The 20,782-nt window shown below is 42.6% G+C and overlaps 2 protein-coding genes across 7 annotated transcripts in view; one reads left to right on the plus strand and one right to left on the minus strand.

Moving 5' to 3' along the window:
* LOC147022917 (uncharacterized) overlaps positions 1-20,782 on the plus strand; it is a 395,784-nt gene that overhangs the window by 76,356 nt on the left and 298,646 nt on the right. The window lies entirely within an intron of this gene.
* The window catches only part of ASTE1 (asteroid structure-specific endonuclease 1), a 64,936-nt gene that overhangs the window by 695 nt on the left and 43,459 nt on the right, over positions 1-20,782 (minus strand). For 5 of the 6 annotated variants that reach the window (XM_085887885.1, XM_085887889.1, XM_085887887.1 and 2 more), the window contains 5 exons: positions 16,854-17,105; positions 14,499-14,744; positions 8,265-8,475; positions 5,941-6,133; positions 319-1,438 (listed from right to left, as the gene is read on the minus strand). In XM_085887885.1, coding sequence (XP_085744011.1) covers positions 1,168-1,438; positions 5,941-6,133; positions 8,265-8,475; positions 14,499-14,744; positions 16,854-17,105 — 1,173 coding nt within the window. In that variant the 3' untranslated portion in view covers positions 319-1,167. Of the gene's footprint in view, positions 1-318; positions 1,439-5,940; positions 6,134-8,264; positions 8,476-14,498; positions 14,745-16,853; positions 17,106-20,782 lie in introns of those variants that run through there. The other variant, XM_085887890.1, reaches the window with a different exon arrangement.

The following is a 20,782-nucleotide window of genomic DNA, read 5'->3' on the forward strand; positions in this document are numbered from 1 at the left end:
TATCTACACAAAGGCAGTCACTCTAACCTGCTTTGTTATCGTTTCATATGCAGCCTGTGGCTGCTGGTTGCATCATTTTCTGGTAGCATGGCTGTGCCGTTGATATGGATGTCTACCAACATTAGTTAGTGGATGTTAAAGATTAAGCGGAGGTATTGGCGGAACAGCCATGATCCCAGCAATAATGGAACCAGCAGCCAAACACTGCTTACCAAACAAATAAGCGAATGAAAGAGCACCCTTTTGTCACGTTTCAATCAAGCAACGTTATAAATGTATATATCAGCACAATTAAAGCAAAGACACACAGAAACGTCGTGAAAGTCTGGAAATATTTATTGTAAGAGTTAAAAAGAAATGAAAAAAAAATATTGAAATGTGCAAAAATTGCAATAAGTAAAGGCGAATGAACAAAATGAATGCACGTCCGACGATTCCATTAAATGTTTGCGATTAAGATTATCTAAGAGCAACCGAGTGCAAAACTTGGCCAAAAATCACCGATGATTCAAATTTAAAAAAGACAATATAGTATTCAGATTTCTGTGCCTCGTGTACAAACTGTGCGTGTCGACGTGGTGATTGTGGACGTATGCACGGCATGTGGTGACATCTTCCTGCAATGAACGTGTTCCACACTGAAAAGTCCCTTGGGTAACCGAGTGAAAGAGGAAATGTATACGGCAATCTGAGTAAAAGACTTGTATCAAGAGAAAGGGAGAATATTAAAGAGGGAATCTGTGTGGATAGAGATTAGAGACTGTAAGAATAGAAGATGCTTTTGTAAGGCTCCGGGTGTGAAGGAATAGGAGGAAGGAGGAGTACATGAAGAATTCAAAAGGGCATGTTGGTGAGGGAAGAGTATTGATTATAGGGGATTTTAACTTGGCAGGGATAGATTGGGTCCAGGAACAGGGAAAGGGCAGAGCAGATGAGGATTTCCTAGTTTTAGTCCGGGATTGCTTTTTAACTCAGTTTGTAGATAAGCCCACGAGGGGGAATGCAGTGTTAGACCTTTTAAGTAACGATCCCAATATGGTGGAGGAGGGTGGAGGTAGGGGAGGGAGCACTTACGATCAAGTCAAAAGGCCTCCTGTTTTAAAGCTTCTTGTACATAACCCTATGTCTGGTATAAAATGTCACATTTGGTTAGGCTAAGTGTGCGATTTATTTCAAAGCCATTGCAGAAAACCAAAAGCATTCTGAATCCAAGTCGTCTTGTACATCGTTTTCGGCTGCACGTGTCTTTCTCCCTTTCTTGCGTTTATTCTTTTTCTTTCCAACTTTCACAACACTTGTTTTGGGATCATTCGTTGCTCGCCACAGTGCCATGTAGAGAGCAAGAGTACTGGCCGAGGAGGAGAGCAAGCTCTTGGGTGTTATGGTCATTGGGGAAAGAGCCCGAGAAAGGCCGTGGACAAGTGGGCCACAGTATAACCTAACCGTCAGAAGAGAGGGGCGGCAATATTATTCAGTCCATTCACACACAACACCTGTTACACTTGATCAGGAGCTCAACAAACTTTCCCGAGCACAAACATATTCACTGAGCAGCATGCTCAGTTCGGTTTTCTGAAAACCATTTTGTTTCGGTGAATAAACTTGCACAAGTGTTTTCATATCAGCCTTGAAAATTGTGTCGATTTTAGCGGAATTGAAACAGGTTTCAGTAGTAAAATCATTTCCAATAAAGAACGATATTCTATATCTACACACGTGAAAACACGAGGTTCAACTTATCATCGACATTCACCAACAGTTGCCCGAAAGCAAGTTGAGAGTGAAAGGGGATTTAAAAACAATAAAAGAATATCCCAATGGCCAACTCTCTTATTGTGACCATTGTTCACCACAGTAACACCGCACATCGATGAGCTTTGGTGACGCAAGTCGAATACAAGAAAATAAAGTATTAATTGATAGTCAAAGCTGACAAAGTTTTACTCGACATACTCAATTTGTTCTGTCAAAATACGAGTCAAATGAAGAAGTAGCGGGAAATACATGCCGATAAACATTGAGCATCTGTTACTAAAAGGACACGCGTCCGTGTGTGTGTGTGTGTGTGTGTGTGTGTGTGTGTGTGTGTGTGTGTGTGTGTGTGTGTGTGTGTGTGTGTGTGTGTGTGTGTGTGTGTGTTGAGCAAAGAAGAGAAAGAAGAAGCAGCACCTCGAGCTTTCGCATTTCCTTCTGTCGTAGAATAATAAAAAAAAAGGTACCGTCGGAAAGCTAACCATCATAAAGAATCATAAAGAATGTAATCAATCATAAAGATGCCCTTTTTAAAAAGCTCTCTTACCGGCATTGAGGAAGAAGATGGGGTTTTTTTAACTTGGAAATGGGAGCTTATTTTGGCTGCTCAAATGGTAACATTCATTATTCTATGACAGCAGGAACTCTTGAGGACATAAAAGGAGCAAGCAAAATAATATATAGTAATATTTTGTGAAGCAATAGAAAAATGTACAAAAGTAAAAGGAAGGAGCACAAAAACAAAGACAGCAACAATGACGATATGTTATTAAAAAATAAATATAATAATAATAATAGTAATAATAATCTTTTTCTGTGTGTTTCACTTCATTTTACATCTTCATTGAGATTCATAGGTAGACATGCAATATGTTTGAGATGTACAACTTGCTATCTTTTCATTAAACTCATCAGAGAAGTGACGGGTATACCTAGCGCGTAATAATAATAAGTGTAATAACTAGAAGTACGTTTTATAACTGCGAGCAGTTAGACTGCCCCGTGCTTGACTGAGCTCTTTAGTTATTTAAACGCCCCACGCATAAATGACTAAAGAGTTCGTAAAACACCTGAGGCCGTCTTGAGGAAAAAAATGGACATGAGCAGGGTCTGCTAGTGGCAAATTTGATTGGTCGGGATGACGTAATAGTTTGTCCAAGTACTGCTCAACAGAAGAGTTTTGAAAGTGCCAACAGGGCGATTTGTGTTATGCAGCATTCAAGTATATAATTCAATACAAATAAAATAAAAGTTATAAAGGTTGTAGAAAACAAACCCCCCCCCCCCAAAAAAAATCCTTTTTTGTTGCAAGTTTACAGCCGCTGATGCGGTCTTAAATTTTTATTTCATTTAACACATTACATTAGCTGTTCATACCTGTTGTTTGTGTCCTTTATGACATCCTTAAAAACAGTAAGTTTCCTGTTTGGAATTATTTTAAATTTTCTTTGATTGCCAGACAAGCAGACAGAGTAAAACAAAACCACCTAACTTGTCTGTGCACGTGCACGTTCGGGACAAGATTCTGTACAATTTGACAAATTCAGAGCCAAAGTACTGCTAAGGCCTAAGTCACATTTGCCACGGCGGCCGTGGGGTCTCCAAAATCTACGGCCACTAGCAATTATACGGCGGCCGCAGTATTTCCACGGTCACACAATGTAGCAGTCACATATGTTTTTATTTTTCGGGGAGCCGCACGGGGTATTTAGAAATTGTGGAGACCGAAAACGTGGTGGTGCCGTACGGTCTTTGATTTGATGTCGCACGGTGACCTTAGGGCGTCCCTGCGGCGGCCATATAATTTTCAAGGCAGACGCAAGGTGCCCGCAAGGCGGGGGGGGGGGGTCCTAAGGCGAACGTGCGGCCAGACGGATGGTAATGAGTGGGTATATATATATATATATATATATATATATATATATATATATATATATATATATATATATATATATATATACCAGTTCAGAATATACCAGTACGTGGTGCCCCCAGAATCCGAATTGAATTTGTTCCAGGAGGCTGTTCGGATTGTAAAAAGTTCGATTCCCAAACTATTTTCCCAATAAGAAATAATGGAGTGAATTAATCTGTTCCTTGACCCCCAAAAAACCCACTTTCAACTGAAATTCCCCATGTTTAAGGTAAAATAAGATGAGTAAATGACCTACGGTGGTGGTGTATTGTATGTAAACTGGTACAATCACCAATCCAAAGGTTCACACAGGCTCGAGCTCCGGCCTGGGTTCCGATCGCTCGCGCACTCTGCGAGCGCTGCCCCCAGGGCAACTCATCAAACATGATGCCCCCAGAACCACAATCACTTTCATCAAACGCATCGGGCTGACGTAATCATGGATATTCCAAATTACAACCGGTTTTTCTGTGAAATTAAATCCTTGCCCGACAGTCCATCACACCACGTGATCGGATTGCTTTTTTGTTATTAATTAAAACACAATATGAGTTACAAAAAACAGCACAAATCAAGGTGAAAACACGAGGTAAAGTAGCGATCGACACACGAGAGATGCTTTCACGAGGACTTCCACCGACGAACTGAATGAACAAAGCGCGAAGATGTGCGTCGAACAGGTGGGGGAGACACGTGAACAAACATGAACGCTTCGTTGTGTTCGGTTTTTTTAAATGTATTCGGTTTTTAGGGCAAAATTCATTTTTCATTGATAAGAGACTACGGCAGCCGCACGAATAACGCAAGCCCACCGTACGCCCAACGTACGGTCGATGTGGAACACATCTACGTCACAGCTTGGCTTGGCGAATTGCTACGGCCAACGTAGAAATGAAAAAAGTTATAAGTCCGCACTATAATTCCACGGCGACCCCTACGACCAAAAAGATAGCCAAACGGCGTAGGGCTACCGCAGAAACTCTGCGGCCGCCACACGTTTCTGTCAATTCAGAGGGCGTACGGCCGCCATATCCTCGCCGTAGAGCAAATGTGACTTAGGCCTAAACTGCAGGTTCGTGCTCCGATTCACGTTCAGATTAGTGCGCAAAATAAAACGTTCAATTGAAATCAAGCAGTTCCTCGATCATAAAGTGATGTTTGTAGACAGATATACAGACAGACAGACAGATAGAAAAGCAAACAAAGTGAACCAATTGCTTAGCCCTGCGTACCTGAGCATCAAAAACTAGATTCCCAGAAGTGTGACAGAGATCCAAACTGTCGCATTTCTGCAAAACTCTCAAATATGAGAATGACTGCTTGCTTTCATGAATACTAGTACGTGCCCGTAAAAATAAATAAATAAATAAATATTTATTTAGAAACAACAAGAAACAACCACACAGGCCGTTTCTTCGCTCTCACGTGCCCGTACGTGCGTGGCCCGGAAGTTCGCATATCAGTCACGATTATTCGCAATTTAGTTTTAATGGCCAGTTATTCAATTAGCGCCAACGTATTTTGCCTTTTCGCAATGTCATCGCAAGGAAAAACAAAAAGAGAAGAGAGAAAGAAAAAAAAATACTTCCTAGTTCGGAGCATACTTGCTCACGCTGATGTTACCGAAATTTATGCACCGTTTAATATGAAAACGATCATAACTTGGGGCATTGTGTTTATCTATAAATGCGCATAAGAAATCGAGAAATTATTATAATACACGAAGTCATCACTCTCCGGAAATCCATACGTTGTAACACGTAATGGGGAACGCGGCTGAGGTTCCCTTCCCCCATCGGCCACGCCTACGCAGCAACGTGTCTTGTCATTGGTTGGTAAATAAATGGCCATAACTTGGGATGCACTTGTCCGATTAATATGAAACCTTGAAAAGGCACATCCTCAGGTCCCCAGCAATATATCTAGCAAGTTTGAATTAGATCGGACCACTGGTTGTCGAGAAACAGCGGTCACACACACACACACACACACACACACACACACACACACACACACACACACACACACACACACACACACACACACACACACACACACACACACACACACACACACACACACACACACACACACACACACACACACTGCTGGAATTATAGATAGACAAATAACTAAAGATTACGCAAACCTTCACTGCATGTCAGGATTGAACTATTTTACAAGGTGGGCCATCTTGTATTCGTAGGTGTGCATCAAAATTTTGTCAGGGTTCACAATTCTGGGACACATCTATCCAAATGCAATTCACTTACCTCTCCAAGGGAGGATCTTGCAGTGGGTAGCCCAAAATCTTGTTCAAATGGATCGCCATTAGTAAGCAGCTGAACCACTGGTTGCAGACATGTGATGTCACCTCTTCTGGCCTTCTCATCACATTTTCATTGGAAAGCTTCATCAAAGCTTTCACTATGCAATTCTTGAGGTTACGCCCAGTGTCTGGTGGCTCTGCTTGTGAAACAGAGCCCAAGGAAGGGAGAAAACAGAGATAAATAGATGAATGCATTTGTCCCTAAAAATGAAGCTCGGTTTCTACATCATTTTTGGGATATTGTTACATAAGCCTGGTTGGGGGGAGGAGTGGATGCCTAATTTAGAAAGTGTGAAAAGGAAATAGAAGGGGAAGATAAGAAGGTATTTAGATGATAGCAGGAAAGGACGAGGGAAGGGGGTATGCAGACGACAGGGAGGGAAGGTCAAAATTCCACCATTTTTGTGTATGAAATAAGGATAACTCCTTTCTGAAATTACAAAACTCCATTTTCTTTATGTAGTAAAAGGCAAAAGGAATGGCATAGATGGAATCTCTCCCTGAATGAGCAAACTGTGGGTATTAATGATAGTAGAATCAGATGGTCACAATGCCAAAGAACGAGAATAACGATGGACATGAAATAGCCATTTGCTTTATTGGAGTGAATCTAAAATTAAATCTCATCTTGTATGACAAGTATCAATTTGTGATTAGATAGCTCATCTTGCCCCCATAGCCCCGACCTAGTTATTTCACTTATGCCTTTCTCAATTTAGCTTCCCCTCCTCCCCCACAATCCAATCTCCCCCTATTCCCACCCCAACACCGTACTTACTTAATAATGTTGGCCTATTTATAGTTCTCAACTGAACCGATGGTCACGATGCGATCTGAACCCAGGGTCAAATCCCATATAATATGTGTTTGTCCAGTCTCCTGTAGTGTCCTTGCAATTCACATCAAAATGTACACTGCTGTTGACGCGTGTCTTTGCCCTGCACACTATTTCGATTGATGTGAAACAACAAATAAAAATGTGGGTTTTTTTTTTGGGGGGGGGGCAAGGAATATGCTGGGTGGTTTGCCACATTGCCTTCCAGAGAAATATATAAATGACAGTTACTTGCAAATTGGCCAAGGTACAGGAAAACAAAATTGCCACAGAAAATTATTTACTACCCACAAGTGAGTGCTATCAGAAAAGACAGCCAGCTTACAATTCCCACTCTTTGATGCAATGCCCTTCCTGTGAAGGCCCAGAAGAGCAGGTTGTTGTCAGATGCAATCCCATTGTGAATGAAACACAGACTAAATAATTTGAATGAGACCATGCTCCATTGAACTATCCTGTCGGTTCACCAAAATAAAACCAGGTCTTGAAATATAAAATGTCACCAAAACTCATCATCCTTGAACATTGCACCAAGAACTAAAGAGAAATTACAAAATAAAAGCCAGTTACTTGTACCGGTAAAGTGTAAACGATGAGATGAGTTACGGAAGAGCAACTTCTGTCATTTATACCTGGTGTTGGCTTAGCGGTTCGGGTGGTGGCTTGGGAACCCAGGGTCCTGAGTTCAAGTCCCGTTGGCTGCTGAATTAACACCAGGGGGTTGACTCAGCCTGTCATCCTTCCGAGGTCGGCGAAATGAGTGTACTGGTAATAGGGGCACTGCATCAGCGGCATATCCGTGCCCCTAAACAATGATGCAACCAGCAGCCAAAAGGCTGCACACGAAGGGAAGGGGTATTATTGGATATATTAAATCTGCTATTGGTGTGGCGCAGGCATGATGGGCCGAATGGCCTCTTCCTGCGCATAATTTCCTTGTAACTTCATTTGAGCCGTACTTGGCTCGCAAGGGGTAATAATGATCAGTGACCCAAAGCGATAGTGGCAACTCTCCATTGTTTTATACCTGAGAGGGTCACGTGGTTGTGTGTGCATGCTCACACCACTGCTGTATAGTAACCTTAACCTGACATTTTTCAGGACCGTCTATGTGGAGACTTGTCGAAGCAATTGAATGTTCATTACCAGATAAGAGTGGTTGTGAATCTATGCTGAAGCGGAAACAATGAGTGCTAAGTAAGAATTTGGGCCTCATTGACCCCTTTAGAGTGAGTGAATGGATCCGATTACCGAGTCATTTTCAAAATGTGAACTGATCAGTGTAGTTTGCCTGTTGTGTGTACTAAAACAGTGCTATTGTCCAAACTCAGGACCTTAAGATCCGAAGCCAGCCACCCAAACCGCTAAGCCAACACCAGGCTTTACAGGTACAATGATTGGTGACAGTAATCAAACAAAACTTGTGGCACTACCAGCAGAAATGGAGGCTGTCAAGTTGCCGTATACAAAACCCAGTAGTAGTGCGTGTAGATGCCATGGACGAGGCTTGGGAGCAACAGCATGGTTTAGCCAGTGCTTGGTGGCAGCAGCTACCAGCTGCAGGTCCATTGGTAGATCGGCCAAGTCTTCAGCAAAGCAGCCCATTAGGGTAAGGAAGAGATTGTAGCGACTGTCCACCTGCATCTAGACAAAATGGAAAAGAAGCAAAATCATTCAAATGTGAAGCACCGCTGATAAATCCGATCTCCGCTCGAGGATAGTAGAGACCGTGTTTGAAATTTTTGTTTCAGCTAAAAATATTAATATGACAAAATTACGCTCGGCAAGCGTAGCATGCGATTAAAGAGAGGTCATTATGTTCGCAAAAATGGCCACTGGTGGTCGGATTGAAAACGATACTACAACCATTGAAATGTTCAGGCATAGCCCTGTTCCGTATACTCACTCATGATATCATTGAAACGGGCATTTCATAATTTTATTGTTATTCTACTTTTCATCCGAATTCTTCAAGATCTACAGACATGCAAAACCACTCCCCCTCCCTCCCCATTCCCAAAATGCACAGCAGCAGGTCGATCGTGGATAAGCCTGACAGGGGGTTCCTCCTTCTGACTCCCCATTTCTTTCTCTTCCCTTTATTTGTATACAACGTCAAGGCTCATGTAATAACTAGAATACTGAATGGATCAGGACACAACGGAGCAAAAGGAACAGTAGAAAGATGGGGGAAACACCAACAGAAGGGCTAAAGGACAAAATAGAGAGAGAGACTTGGACAAATAAGGGATGTGGCAGGAATGACGGGTAGGAGAGGATGCACGGGGTGGACAAGATTTGTACAGAAGCAAATTTAAGGGAAGGAAAAACTGGAAATTTGGAAGGAGATGGGCTTGGTGGTGGAGGGAAGTGAATGGGGGAAGAAATTATCATGGTTTCGAATGGGAAATGATCTGATGTGGTCATGAAATGATCTGTCTTGAAGACCTAGACTCGAGGTCTAGGTCCTTGAGCGAAGAATGAGATTGAAGAAAAATGCGGACATTGATTCCACAGGTGGGGAAAAAAAAGAGGAACAAATCAGTGCAGGTGAGCAGTAGTTCTGTTTTGTGAGGTTACCACAAGAGGGTTGATGGTGGACCATGTGTACCCTGCAGAAACCTGGGTGGTGTGGGAGGGGGGTAAAGCACAGAAAGAGCAGATGGTGAAACACCAGAAAGGAGAGGGGAGAAAACAGAGACCATTAACCTGTCTGTGATGGCAAAGTGATAGGCCCGTACACCCAGCTTCGTCGTGGGAAATTCCAATGAACTTGAAGGCCTTGGTTTCCACAGCATCAAGGTGAGAAAGGTATGAGACAGGGGCACCAGCACAGAGGGGACAGCAGTACTCCCTCAAGCTGTAGACAAAGGTCTCATCGGTGGATAGGAGTTCAGGTGTGCCTAAAAAGGACTTTGTATGATGGAGGATGCCCAGTCGGCCAATGGCTTTGGATACCAACTTTGAAATGTGGTTTTCCCAAGAAGGATCATGGTTGATCGTGACATCCAGGAGTTTGAGTGACTGAACTTTCTCAAGAGGATTACTAAGAAGGTAGATGGTAGGGTTTGCCAGACGGTGCTTTCAGAGAGACATGGTGAGAGTGCAAGATTTGTCAGGATTGAAAGACATAATCCAAGTGCTTGATCAGCTTGTGATTCTATCAAGGTTTGAAGAGGGGGAAGACGCTGCTGATTGTGTATCTGAAGGATGAGGCTGCTGATTGTGTATCTGTCACGGCAGAGTGTGGAGTCATCGGCAAGTCGACAAGGAGGATTTTCTCAAGAGTCAGAGAAATTATTGATGAAGATCAGGACTCGGACTGGGCCCAGAACAATGCCTTGGGGCATTCCAGCCTTGACAGGGAGAGGAGATGAAAGGATTCCTTTGAGAGCCACATGTTGGCTATGAGAGTAGAAGAAGTCAGTAAACCACGTGTGGAAATTTGGATGCCAGAGGCAGAGAGTTTAGTGAGCAAGGTGTGATGCGAGACCATCAAAAGCTCGACATACGTCTCGAGAGGTGGTCCTGATCTCATCTCATGTTTGACATTGAGGGCCTCCATGCATTGTTGGGGCAAAGGGAATTTTTTACCTTTCTTTCTTCTCCTCTTCCTAGTACAGTACTATATGTAGCCGCTACTAACCCAAGAAATTAATTTGGGGAAGTTGTCACAAAAGGACCGAATAAAATTGAAAACAACGGCCCAGACAGGATTTGTTCGAGCGCCACGGAGACTGCCATGTTGCCACGCCATTCCGTTGCAGTGTTTGCTTGATCGTTTTGAATCGAGTGAGGTTCTTGGTGAGCGGTAAGCAAGCTACTTGCTAACGGAACTCACGCCAGGACTAGGTTCAGATTCCGGTTCCGGGTGTGACCTTGCTGAAAACATTGGCTTTTACGCCCTTTTTTGAAGCTCCTCAAAGCTAAGAATGCCACATCAGATGTCCTACTTTTCTGTCACCGTTTCATCCCTGCGTTGTTAATTATTGTGTTTTGAATCAATTTCCGTGTCTTATCCTTACCTTTTTGGTGTGTGTTGTCGAATCCAAGTTTGTGTGTCTGGTCTAATCCCAAGGCCTCAGCTCGAAGGCGTGCCTCATTGTGTCAGACTAACACAAACCTCATAAGGTTTCTTTATTCTCATTCTGCCTGTTATTTCCTTCCTTTGCTCATTCTTTATATCTTTCATTCTCAATAACAACTCTAGTAAGACCTCACTTCGCGCTCAGAATGCGTTCCTGGAGAATGTGCTAAAAGGGGTCATCATGCCATTGTTTTTATAGAGATGCATTCCCGACAGCGTTATTTCTTCCGCATGAGCGGTATACGAGGGCTTCATTAAGGTATCGGTGATAGCACTAATAATAACACAGATGGTAAACGTATTTTAGAAATACAAATAATAATCATATTTTAACATAACATTACATCACATCAGTGAATATAAACAAAAACATAGAATATGGAAGGCATCAATAAAAATAATAATTGCCGTCACTCCTACACCTCCTCCATGGGGACGAGGTTGGAGGAGGCTCATCATGCTGCAAAATAAAGGTGGAGTAAACAGCGCTGATTGGCTCAGAGCATGTGCTTACAGTGAAAACTAGAATCACACTCAGTTGAGCCCGTACCTCCGCCAGGCTGAACAGTTTACGTTTTGTATCCCACTGATCGGCCGAATCTGGATCCGGACCAGAAACAGAATCTAAACAGCTCGTTCTTGCCACCTAACCAACTCATCCGCCATGTTTTGTCACGACTCGTCCACAACTTTTTGAAATATCACGCTATATACAGTATCATGATTGGCCCCATCTCTCAATGGTGAAGAATCACCTAAAAAAAAACAAATAAAAATTCTCGCATTCAGATCCGGATTTGGATCTTCACCCAAACTGAATCAATTCTTTCTTGCCACACACCCAACCTGTGCACCAAATTTCATCCGAATCCGTCCACAACTTTTAGAGATATCCTGCTCAGAGACAAACAGTCAGGGGTGAAAACATAACCTCTGTCCACCTTCGGTGGCGGAGGTAACAATGGCGGCAGGAGCGTTTACCCGGTGAGCGCTGTGCGTGATGGATTTTTCACTTTTTTTGGTAAAAATTTCTCCAGGACATAACACTCTCGAACTAATCAGCATTTTACGGGGCAGCATTAAGCGATGTATTACTGTACTCTAACTAATTGGCTTCTTACTTTAACAGCTTCCTCATCTTGATCTCTTGCTCTTCTTCGAACATTTCCTTTCTAAATCTGTGGATCATGCAACGTCCATTGCCCGTCCCGCCAAACTAGTACAGCATGACTTTCTACCGTGCTTTCAAAAAAAAACCTTCATTTTATCTTCATTGCGATGTCTGTCTGTTTTTCAGTATTAGCGACCTTGGGAAGTCCAGTCTGCCGAGAATGACAGCACAGGACAATTAACACTTCCCAGACTGTACCTATCTTGCGTCCCACCCAAACCACCAGTTGCGCTCCCCACATCCTTCACCAAGCATCCCACTGAGCTTCCCCTACCACATGTCATGCTCCGCCTCACCCACCGAACCTCCTGCTACCCTTCCTCCCACCACACCTCCTGCTCCCCTTTCCCTCTCCATGTGTCCCCTTTCCCTCTTGCCCTGTGTCACATTCCCCTTCCCCTTCCTACATGTCCCCCTCCCTTGTGTTCCCTTCCAATGAGAGGTATACACCATCCACTCAATGATGACAACTCTCTACATACATATCTCGATTTCCTCTTGCACGGTTCAACTCATCCCAACTCTGTTTTTGACGCAGGATTAGGGCTGTTCGCACACGCCAACTGCTGGGGACTTCAATCTACACTCTCTCAAAAGGATTGGACCATCATCTCCACAGCACCCAATATTGATTCTGCCTGGGAATACTTTCACAAAAGATAACTTTCTCTCATGCATCGATTTATCGAAACTCAATGCAACTTTTCTATCCATCCTCTAGACCTTCGCGCACTAAATCCGGCGGGGAGGCAGTTGCAGTCAAGCAGCTTTCTTTCTCAGCTTGGAAAGCTAATCCGACTGAGGATAACTTTCTTTCAATCCATAAGGCTTGCAACAAGTGTGTGGCTATCCTGAGGCAATCCAGAAAACATCATCTTACAAATCTCAAGGCCGAACTCTCCAACCAGTCTCCCACCTCCAAGTCGTGGCGGCGCCTTGTCAAGTCTGTCTCTGGTGTAAGCTCCTCTTCCATCCCATCCTTTAACTCAAAAGGCGGTCCTGCAAACTCTGCCCGAGATAAGGTAGAATGTCTAAACTCAGTCTTTGCTTCCAAATCTTGTGTAGATACCCAGAACATCCAGTTCTGTCTCCATATTACACAGATAGACCCACTGTCTACTCTGCTCTCCTCACCCAATAAGGGAGACAAAGTTCTGTCTGGCCTTGATGCTGCTTCAGCAATGAGCCCAGATGGCATCAGTACCCATGTGCTTAAATCCTGGTGTGCTGTTCTTACTCCCCTCTCTCTGCCCAATTGTGTCTGTCCTTTGGCAGCCTCCCCTCTGCATGTAAGTCAGCAACCATGAAGTTAATTAAATAAGTGGACTAACGAAGTACTGCATGCATATACCTGCATACCATGCCTCTTGAACACCAGGAGACGACCTTTTTGAACACTGATTAATAGGAATAAGCTCTTAAAGCCCAATTACATTCAGCAGGTATACTCCGTGTATCTTGTTCGCATAAACGAGCTACCGGATGCAAGATGAAACAACCAGAAAAGGATGCTTCACAGTTGTAGAATTCTCACTGTCATTCACCCAATTTATACATTTGTACAATAATGGCAAAATATAAAGCATAACAGTGATAGGGTGATGATTTTTTTTTTTTTTAACAACAAAATAGCCTCATGTTTGCAGATAAATGCGGTCAAAATCCCCATCCCCGGCTTTCATTATTATTAAATTATCTGGAATTTAAATTCCAGATAAGGTATTGTCATCGTGTACCGTCCATCCGTCTGTCCGTCTCCTATTTCAACTTCTCCAGCCAAGCTTCTGGGCTGATCCAGCTGAAATTTGGCAGCAACAGTCCTCTCAAAGGTCGTTCCAGTCACATGACTTTGAGTAGGTCAAAATGGCCGACTTAGTCATGAATTTCTTCAACATTCTTCTCCAGACCCACCAGGAAGAATGCTGCCAAATTTATGTTACAACATCAGGCCAAGGTCCTGATGTTAAATTGCGGAGGCCATGCCGATCACATGACCGGAAGTGTGTCAAAATGCCTGACTTGGTAAATGTTTGGGAAAAAAAAATCGCAGAAATTCCTTCAAAAACCTTTGTTTCCAGGCACACCAGTCAAAATGGTACCAAATTTGGGTTACAACATTAGGCCAGGGCCCAGATAAGGTATAGGTGCAGTAGTCCTATATATATATATATATATATATATATATATATATATATATATATATATATATATATATATATATATATATATATATATATATATATTTTAAATAATAGATTGATGTTCATGTCTATTGTTGACCAACATATAGCTAACTGGAATCTTTCGGCATTGCATAGTTCTGGACTTGGGCAGGAAAGGCAGTGTAAAGTCATTTGGAATGAGACATTGTGAGAACATTTCGTACAAGATGAAGGAAAAAAAAATCACCTCTGGCAAGCAATGCAGTTCAGGAATATATTGGGCAGGCAAGGCTGAGTCTTCAGGTTTAACTTGAGTATGCAACAGTGCCTTGCCACTGCGACCTATCTCCAGAAGACACCATTTTGCAGATGATCCATGGTGAGGGCTTTTCGGTCCAAGAATTGTTGCCTGGCCTCCGAGGAGGAGACTATAGATTGCATGGCGTATATTACGGGAGCACAAGTTGGAACTCTGCAGGTGCCAACTTTCCACCTGCACAAAGAACAGTAAAACTCAACACAAAGAACCCAAGAAACTTGCATCCAGATGCAATGTATCATCTATATTTATGTAACCCAATAACTGCATCGATCAATTTACTGACTTAAATAAATTATTTAACGTACAATGCTGTACTGACGTACAGCATTGTACGTTATATAATGCCCACTTGAAAAGGTGTTTTGCTCCCCCCCCCCCCGTTTAGTGGTTGCAAAAGTGGTGGTAATGCTTAATGCTTACTTAAAAGCAACCAATTAAGAGCACTAGCTAAGAACCCATTCTTCCGGACAGGTCAATTCCCCCTGAATTACAAACGGGTTAATTCCCCCAGAATTGGTGCACATTTTAGTCCGACGTGAACCACACGCTCCCTCCTAAGCCGTATTTACATAGAGAGAATTGGGGCACTACCCCGCCCTGAAACCCCAGGACTATGAATTTATTTCACCACCTAAAACCTCGCAGTGCAAAGCACGAGTGGAACTACTAGCTTTTAGGTCATTCCGTCCAGTGGTTCAGGAATACATAGAAGTCAAACAAATAAATAAGCAGACACTTCTCAAACCACAAACAGCATCATAAATTGATGATACGAGCTGAAGGGGCCGTCTACAACTACCAGAAAAAAAAACACTTGAGCGATGCTCTTTTCAAACAGCCCACATAACCATGTTCTGTGATAGTTGCATTATTTAATTAGCTTCAAATTAAATTATCTTGTGTGCACATATATCTTTACAATTGAATTATAGCTTAAGTTTCCCCAAAAAAAGACATGGACAGTAATCCCACGATATACGGACATTCAATATCCGGAAATTTTCTATCATGAAAATGAGTATTTCAGGATTAAATTTCGACATACGGAAGTAAGAATCGCTACAACGGAAATTTTGCATCTCAGAAAATATATATAACCAGGCAAAAAAGCATCCCTTCACTGCAGTTCCAACTCTAGTTTAAAGCAATAATTCTCTACAGACTACTATAATGAGAACTGTAAACACTTCAGTTACTGGCAATCCTTACTGCAGCAGATAAACCACAACAGTGTAACCTATAATAATTTTCACTCTCATAGTCAGAAGCTTTCACTCTCATAGAACCGGGACTCCAAATCTTCACTGACAATGATCCTTGCAGAGAAAGAAGTCTCAAAGCAGTCGGACAAACCAATGATTCAATCAACTCCTACAGGGAACTGTACAAGGAAAAGCAACGTGCTAAGAAGGCAACATACATACATTGAGAGTATATGCCACAGTGCGTCGCTGCATCCAATTTCCACCGGTACTCCAGGGGCCTACGTCTGGCTATCATCCCCCAGGCAGATGTCTGGCCCCTTCATATCTGTTAGGCATAGGATATTCTCGGCACCCACCCGAAGGGACCGCCTCAGGTTAACCTGAGGAGACCGCCGTCTGGTGGATGACACCTCAGCACCACCCCGACACATAATGCAGTGTGTTTTTGCGGAGTGAAATGTTTTGTGGTGGCCGGAGTGCAAATCCTGCCACTAACTGCCTAGGAAAAGAAGGCAACCTTGCGTGCATATTTCTCCAAGAAAGATGATGGGGCTGACACTTCCTGGGATGTAGCCACCGAGCCTGCAACTCCTTAGCCTACCACACCTCAGTTTGTCACTTCTTCAGAGGATGTGGACGAACCTGGCATCCCTCAGTCTTAAAAGACAGGGTTTTAATAAAGTTTGTTGCAATAATACACGTATTTTTTACATTATAGAATTAAAATTTTGTTATGTAGGAACCAATTTCCAATTATATAATAGGAGTATATGGGATAATTAAATCCGATACAAGGGAATTCACCAAACAGAAAGATTTTAAGGACCATAACCCTTCCGTATATCGAGGGATTACTGCACTCATTTTAATTTATGAAAAATCCAATTCTTGGAGTTTTGGCTACATACATATATACATACATACATACATAGCTCCATTATAGGATGATGATGATGGTGGTTCCTCCCAAAAGATGGATCATGAAATACACGATCACTTGTGGATGAATTCGCATGAAACAGTTACAGGAAAACAAGAAAAATCTCACATGCACAAACAATGTAAGAACACATGCCTGAGTGGGCAAAATGATCTGTCGCAACTTGAGGACGTCACACACAAATGGGGGAAGAAGACCGGCTCTGAAGCCTTCACCAATCCATTCTGGTATTTCTGAGCACGCGGCACGAGGTTCGAGTGGCTGTCTTCGATTGTGAAAAGGAGGCGAAGCTCGCTTTGCTTGAGCTGAAATGAAGTAACCTTTTCGAAGTGGGAAATGACCAGCAGAAAAATAACTGTCCAGTGTTGACTCCGGGGAAATGTATTCCTATGACAATGGAAAAATGGGTTTGAGGGATGAATGACAGACTTGAGGAAAATCGTATTTTGTTGTTCGATCGATATTAAAAAAAAACAGCAATATTAAAATTTTCAAAATGTATGTAGAAATTATATATTTTTAATATATACATATATATATATATATATATATATATATATATATATTACATCTAAATAATAAAGCAAGAGCGTCTGTCCGTCCGTCCCTGAACTATTCCCTCATTTTTGGGGCTCGCGCCGTAAAACCTTTTGTGGAACGTTTTGGGGTCCGAGCGGATGTCCTAAGGTAGGTGTGAGGTTTCATAAATACCTCAATACAGTTTTGATTTTCGATCCACATGAAATTGCTCCCAATCTGGAAGTAAACACGATCACGGGTTCGGCAGAAACATTCACTGGTTTGATATCTCAATACAATTATGATTTTGAGTTTCCACTCGGATAACCCTGTTTTTATCCATTCTAAAGGTGGGTGGGAGGTTTCATAAATACCTCAATACAGTTTTGATTTTCGATCCACATGAAATTGCTCCCAATCTGGAAGTAAACACAATCACGGGTTCGGCAGAAACATTCACTGGTTTGATATCTCAATACAATTATGATTTTGAGTTTCCACTCGGATAACCCTGTTTTTATCCATTCTAAAGGTGGGTGGGAGGTTTCATAAATACCTCAATACAATTATGATTTTAATTTTTTGATCTGTACGAAGTATTTTGTATCCACCCTTTCTCGCAGGAAGATCCATCCGTCTGCATTGGGTGTCACATGAGAACGGCGTCAATATCTGTTGACTTCACGAGTGTTTGTATTTTGTTATATTAATGGTGTAATATGAATTTGTGATTGGGATGATGCTGTTTGAAATGAAAATATAGAGATTGAGTTTTAAGCAGAAAGAGGAAATGATGTGAGGTTTTCCACCTGTGACATTTGCAGATTCACCATTGTGACATCATAGAAATATTTACCCACCTTACTTCTGTCGGGGTCAGCTGCAGTAAGTTTGTTTGCCCAAATCCTTCATGAAACGGCTGTCCAGCTCCCTCCCCGTGCATAACACGGGTACCTTGATAGTTATCTATATAATAATACGCTTGTCTGTCCATCCTTCCATTTGCAACGCTCCTTTCCACCCGTTGGTTGGACAGCTGGCCTGACTCCATCCACAATTGTTAATACGATGCGAATCCAAAGACCAATTTGGAGCTGTCATATTCACAATCGCCATGCCCTCCCTATAAGTTTTTCCTTCAGTGTAAAATGACAAAAGTGACTGTTGAAAGGATGATCAAATATAGAAAGGTTGGAACTGATAGGCGTCATGGTCCTTATGAAGGCCACAGTAGGCAGAGGAATCAGACTTCAGTTCTTTGGCTTCAGGACACTGGAATCAGCCTTTGGGCCATAGTAAATGGAATCTCTCCGAGCTATATAACTACGATGTATAATATATGCACATCTGCAGTGGGCATGTTTTGCTTCAAATCAGGGTTATTTGTATTTTTTATTATTTTCGGGAGCGATCGAGGCAGCAGTCTGTTGCCGATACAACCACCCAAATAACTATGTGGCATTTTCTTGAGCAAGTGCTTTATCGCGGAGGTTCTGCGGGTCCTTGCTATTATTACCGATTATTTTCTCTTAAACGACTCAACCAGGCACCATAAAATCCACGTCATTACTAGAACAGCATTCGATGGAGTGCATAACTACACCAGGCTGAACAGTTTACATTTTGTTGCCCCATTGATAGGCTGGATCTGCATCCGGACACTAACCAAAATCTAATCGGCTTGTGATTGTCACCTACCCAACTCATCCACCAAGTTTTGTCAGAATCCATCCACAATGTTTTGAAATATCGTGTTATATATCATTGTTTGCACTATTCTCTCAATGGTGAAGAATCACTTTAAAAATATTATCCAGATCCGGATTGGGATCTATACCAAATCGAATCAATACGTCCTCGTCACACACACACACACACACACACACACACACACACACACACACACACACACACACACACACACACACACACACACACACACACACACACACACACACACACACACACACACACACACACACACACACACACACACACACACCGTGTCCACCAAGTTTCGTCCTAATCTGTCCATTAGCTTTTGAGATATCCTGCTCACAAAGACAATCAAACAAACAAGGAAGATGTGCTTAGCACGCACGATACCTGCAAAATCTAAATAAGCACGAGTTGCCATGGAAACAGCAATTTGACAATTTCGAAAATTTGAACTCTCAAGTGTTTTCCATGATTGATTGTAATGCATAACAAATTTGGTCAGTGCATTTTTCCAATTGCAGCCTAATAGGTGTTTTGCATATTTATGATGGCATTGACCTTTTGACCTTATGCCTGGTGTTGGCTTAATGGTTAGGGTGGTAGACTTGGGATCCCAGGATCCTGGGTTCAGATCCCACTCTGCTGTTGAATACTGGGTGGGGTTGACTCTGCCTGTCATCCTTCCTAGGTCAGCAAAATGAGTGCCAGCTTGCTGGTGTCCTGTGTCGGAGTGGCGACCTGTCCAGGATTGTGTCCAATAGCCAAGGAGACTGCTTGGGAAGCACCAAATGCTCTGCACAGAGTATGGTAACAATGAATGGATGGACCTTGACCTTTGACTATTCTTGACCATATTTTACACACATGGGTACAAATAAGGTGCGTCAGTATCAATATGAAAATTGAAACTCCGACAATGTGTGTCGGTGCAAGGCCTGAGTGGACGGGCATTCGCAACACAAACCGCTGATGGATCGCTACCAGTAAATAGACTGTATATCTGAATTAATTACTTCTGAATACCTACTGGAAGGACATATCTGGGGGGGGAGGGATGATTGTGGGGGGGAGGGGGTAACTATCAGAGCTGTGAGGGCTGTTGTAAATACATTGTTTCTTTGGTTGCGTGGTCACAAGAGGGATTATTCTAAATTTTTGCATCTATTGCTAGAGCGATTTTCTTCAACTCTCCCTTTGGCAAGTATTAAATAATACGAGCGACCATTAGGAATGGGGTTATGCATCAAATATAGTTCACAATTGGGCCGAGATGGTATCGGGGGCAACATCGCACATCACACTTGCAGCCATGGCTGGGAGAAATCACATTCGAGGAACCATGATATAAGTCCACTTGCAGTTCACGTATAACCTGATGACTAGAAAAATCGGACGGGCAACGGGATACATCATACATGCGTAAAGACTCATTTAAATACCTTTATTAAGGCCCGGTCACACCTTGACGTTTTAGCCAGCGATGGCAACGTATTAAAATGTATCTAAAATGCTGGCTTACGTTGAACTTTTGATGTTTTTTTTTAAAGATTCGGACGTATTCATAGCGACTTGGTCTTATGTATAACGCATTGGTAACGGACACAGAACGTTTCGTTGTGTCATAGATAACTTATACCAACGAATGCTGAACCTGTTGTCGGCCTACACAACCGATGCCCAACGATAGTCTAACTTAGGCATAGCGCGTTGTACGCATCGCCGACGATGTCGTGACGTAGCCTATTAAAAGGCTGACGCACAACGATTCGAATCATAACTGCCGTAGAAATGGAAGTGTCAACATCGCGGTCACACCTTGGCGATCT

This window comes from Eptatretus burgeri, chromosome 7 (genome assembly GCF_056783735.1).
Source record: "Eptatretus burgeri isolate ZD-2024b chromosome 7, Ebu_testis_v1, whole genome shotgun sequence".
NCBI classification, from domain to species: Eukaryota; Metazoa; Chordata; class Myxini; order Myxiniformes; family Myxinidae; genus Eptatretus; species Eptatretus burgeri.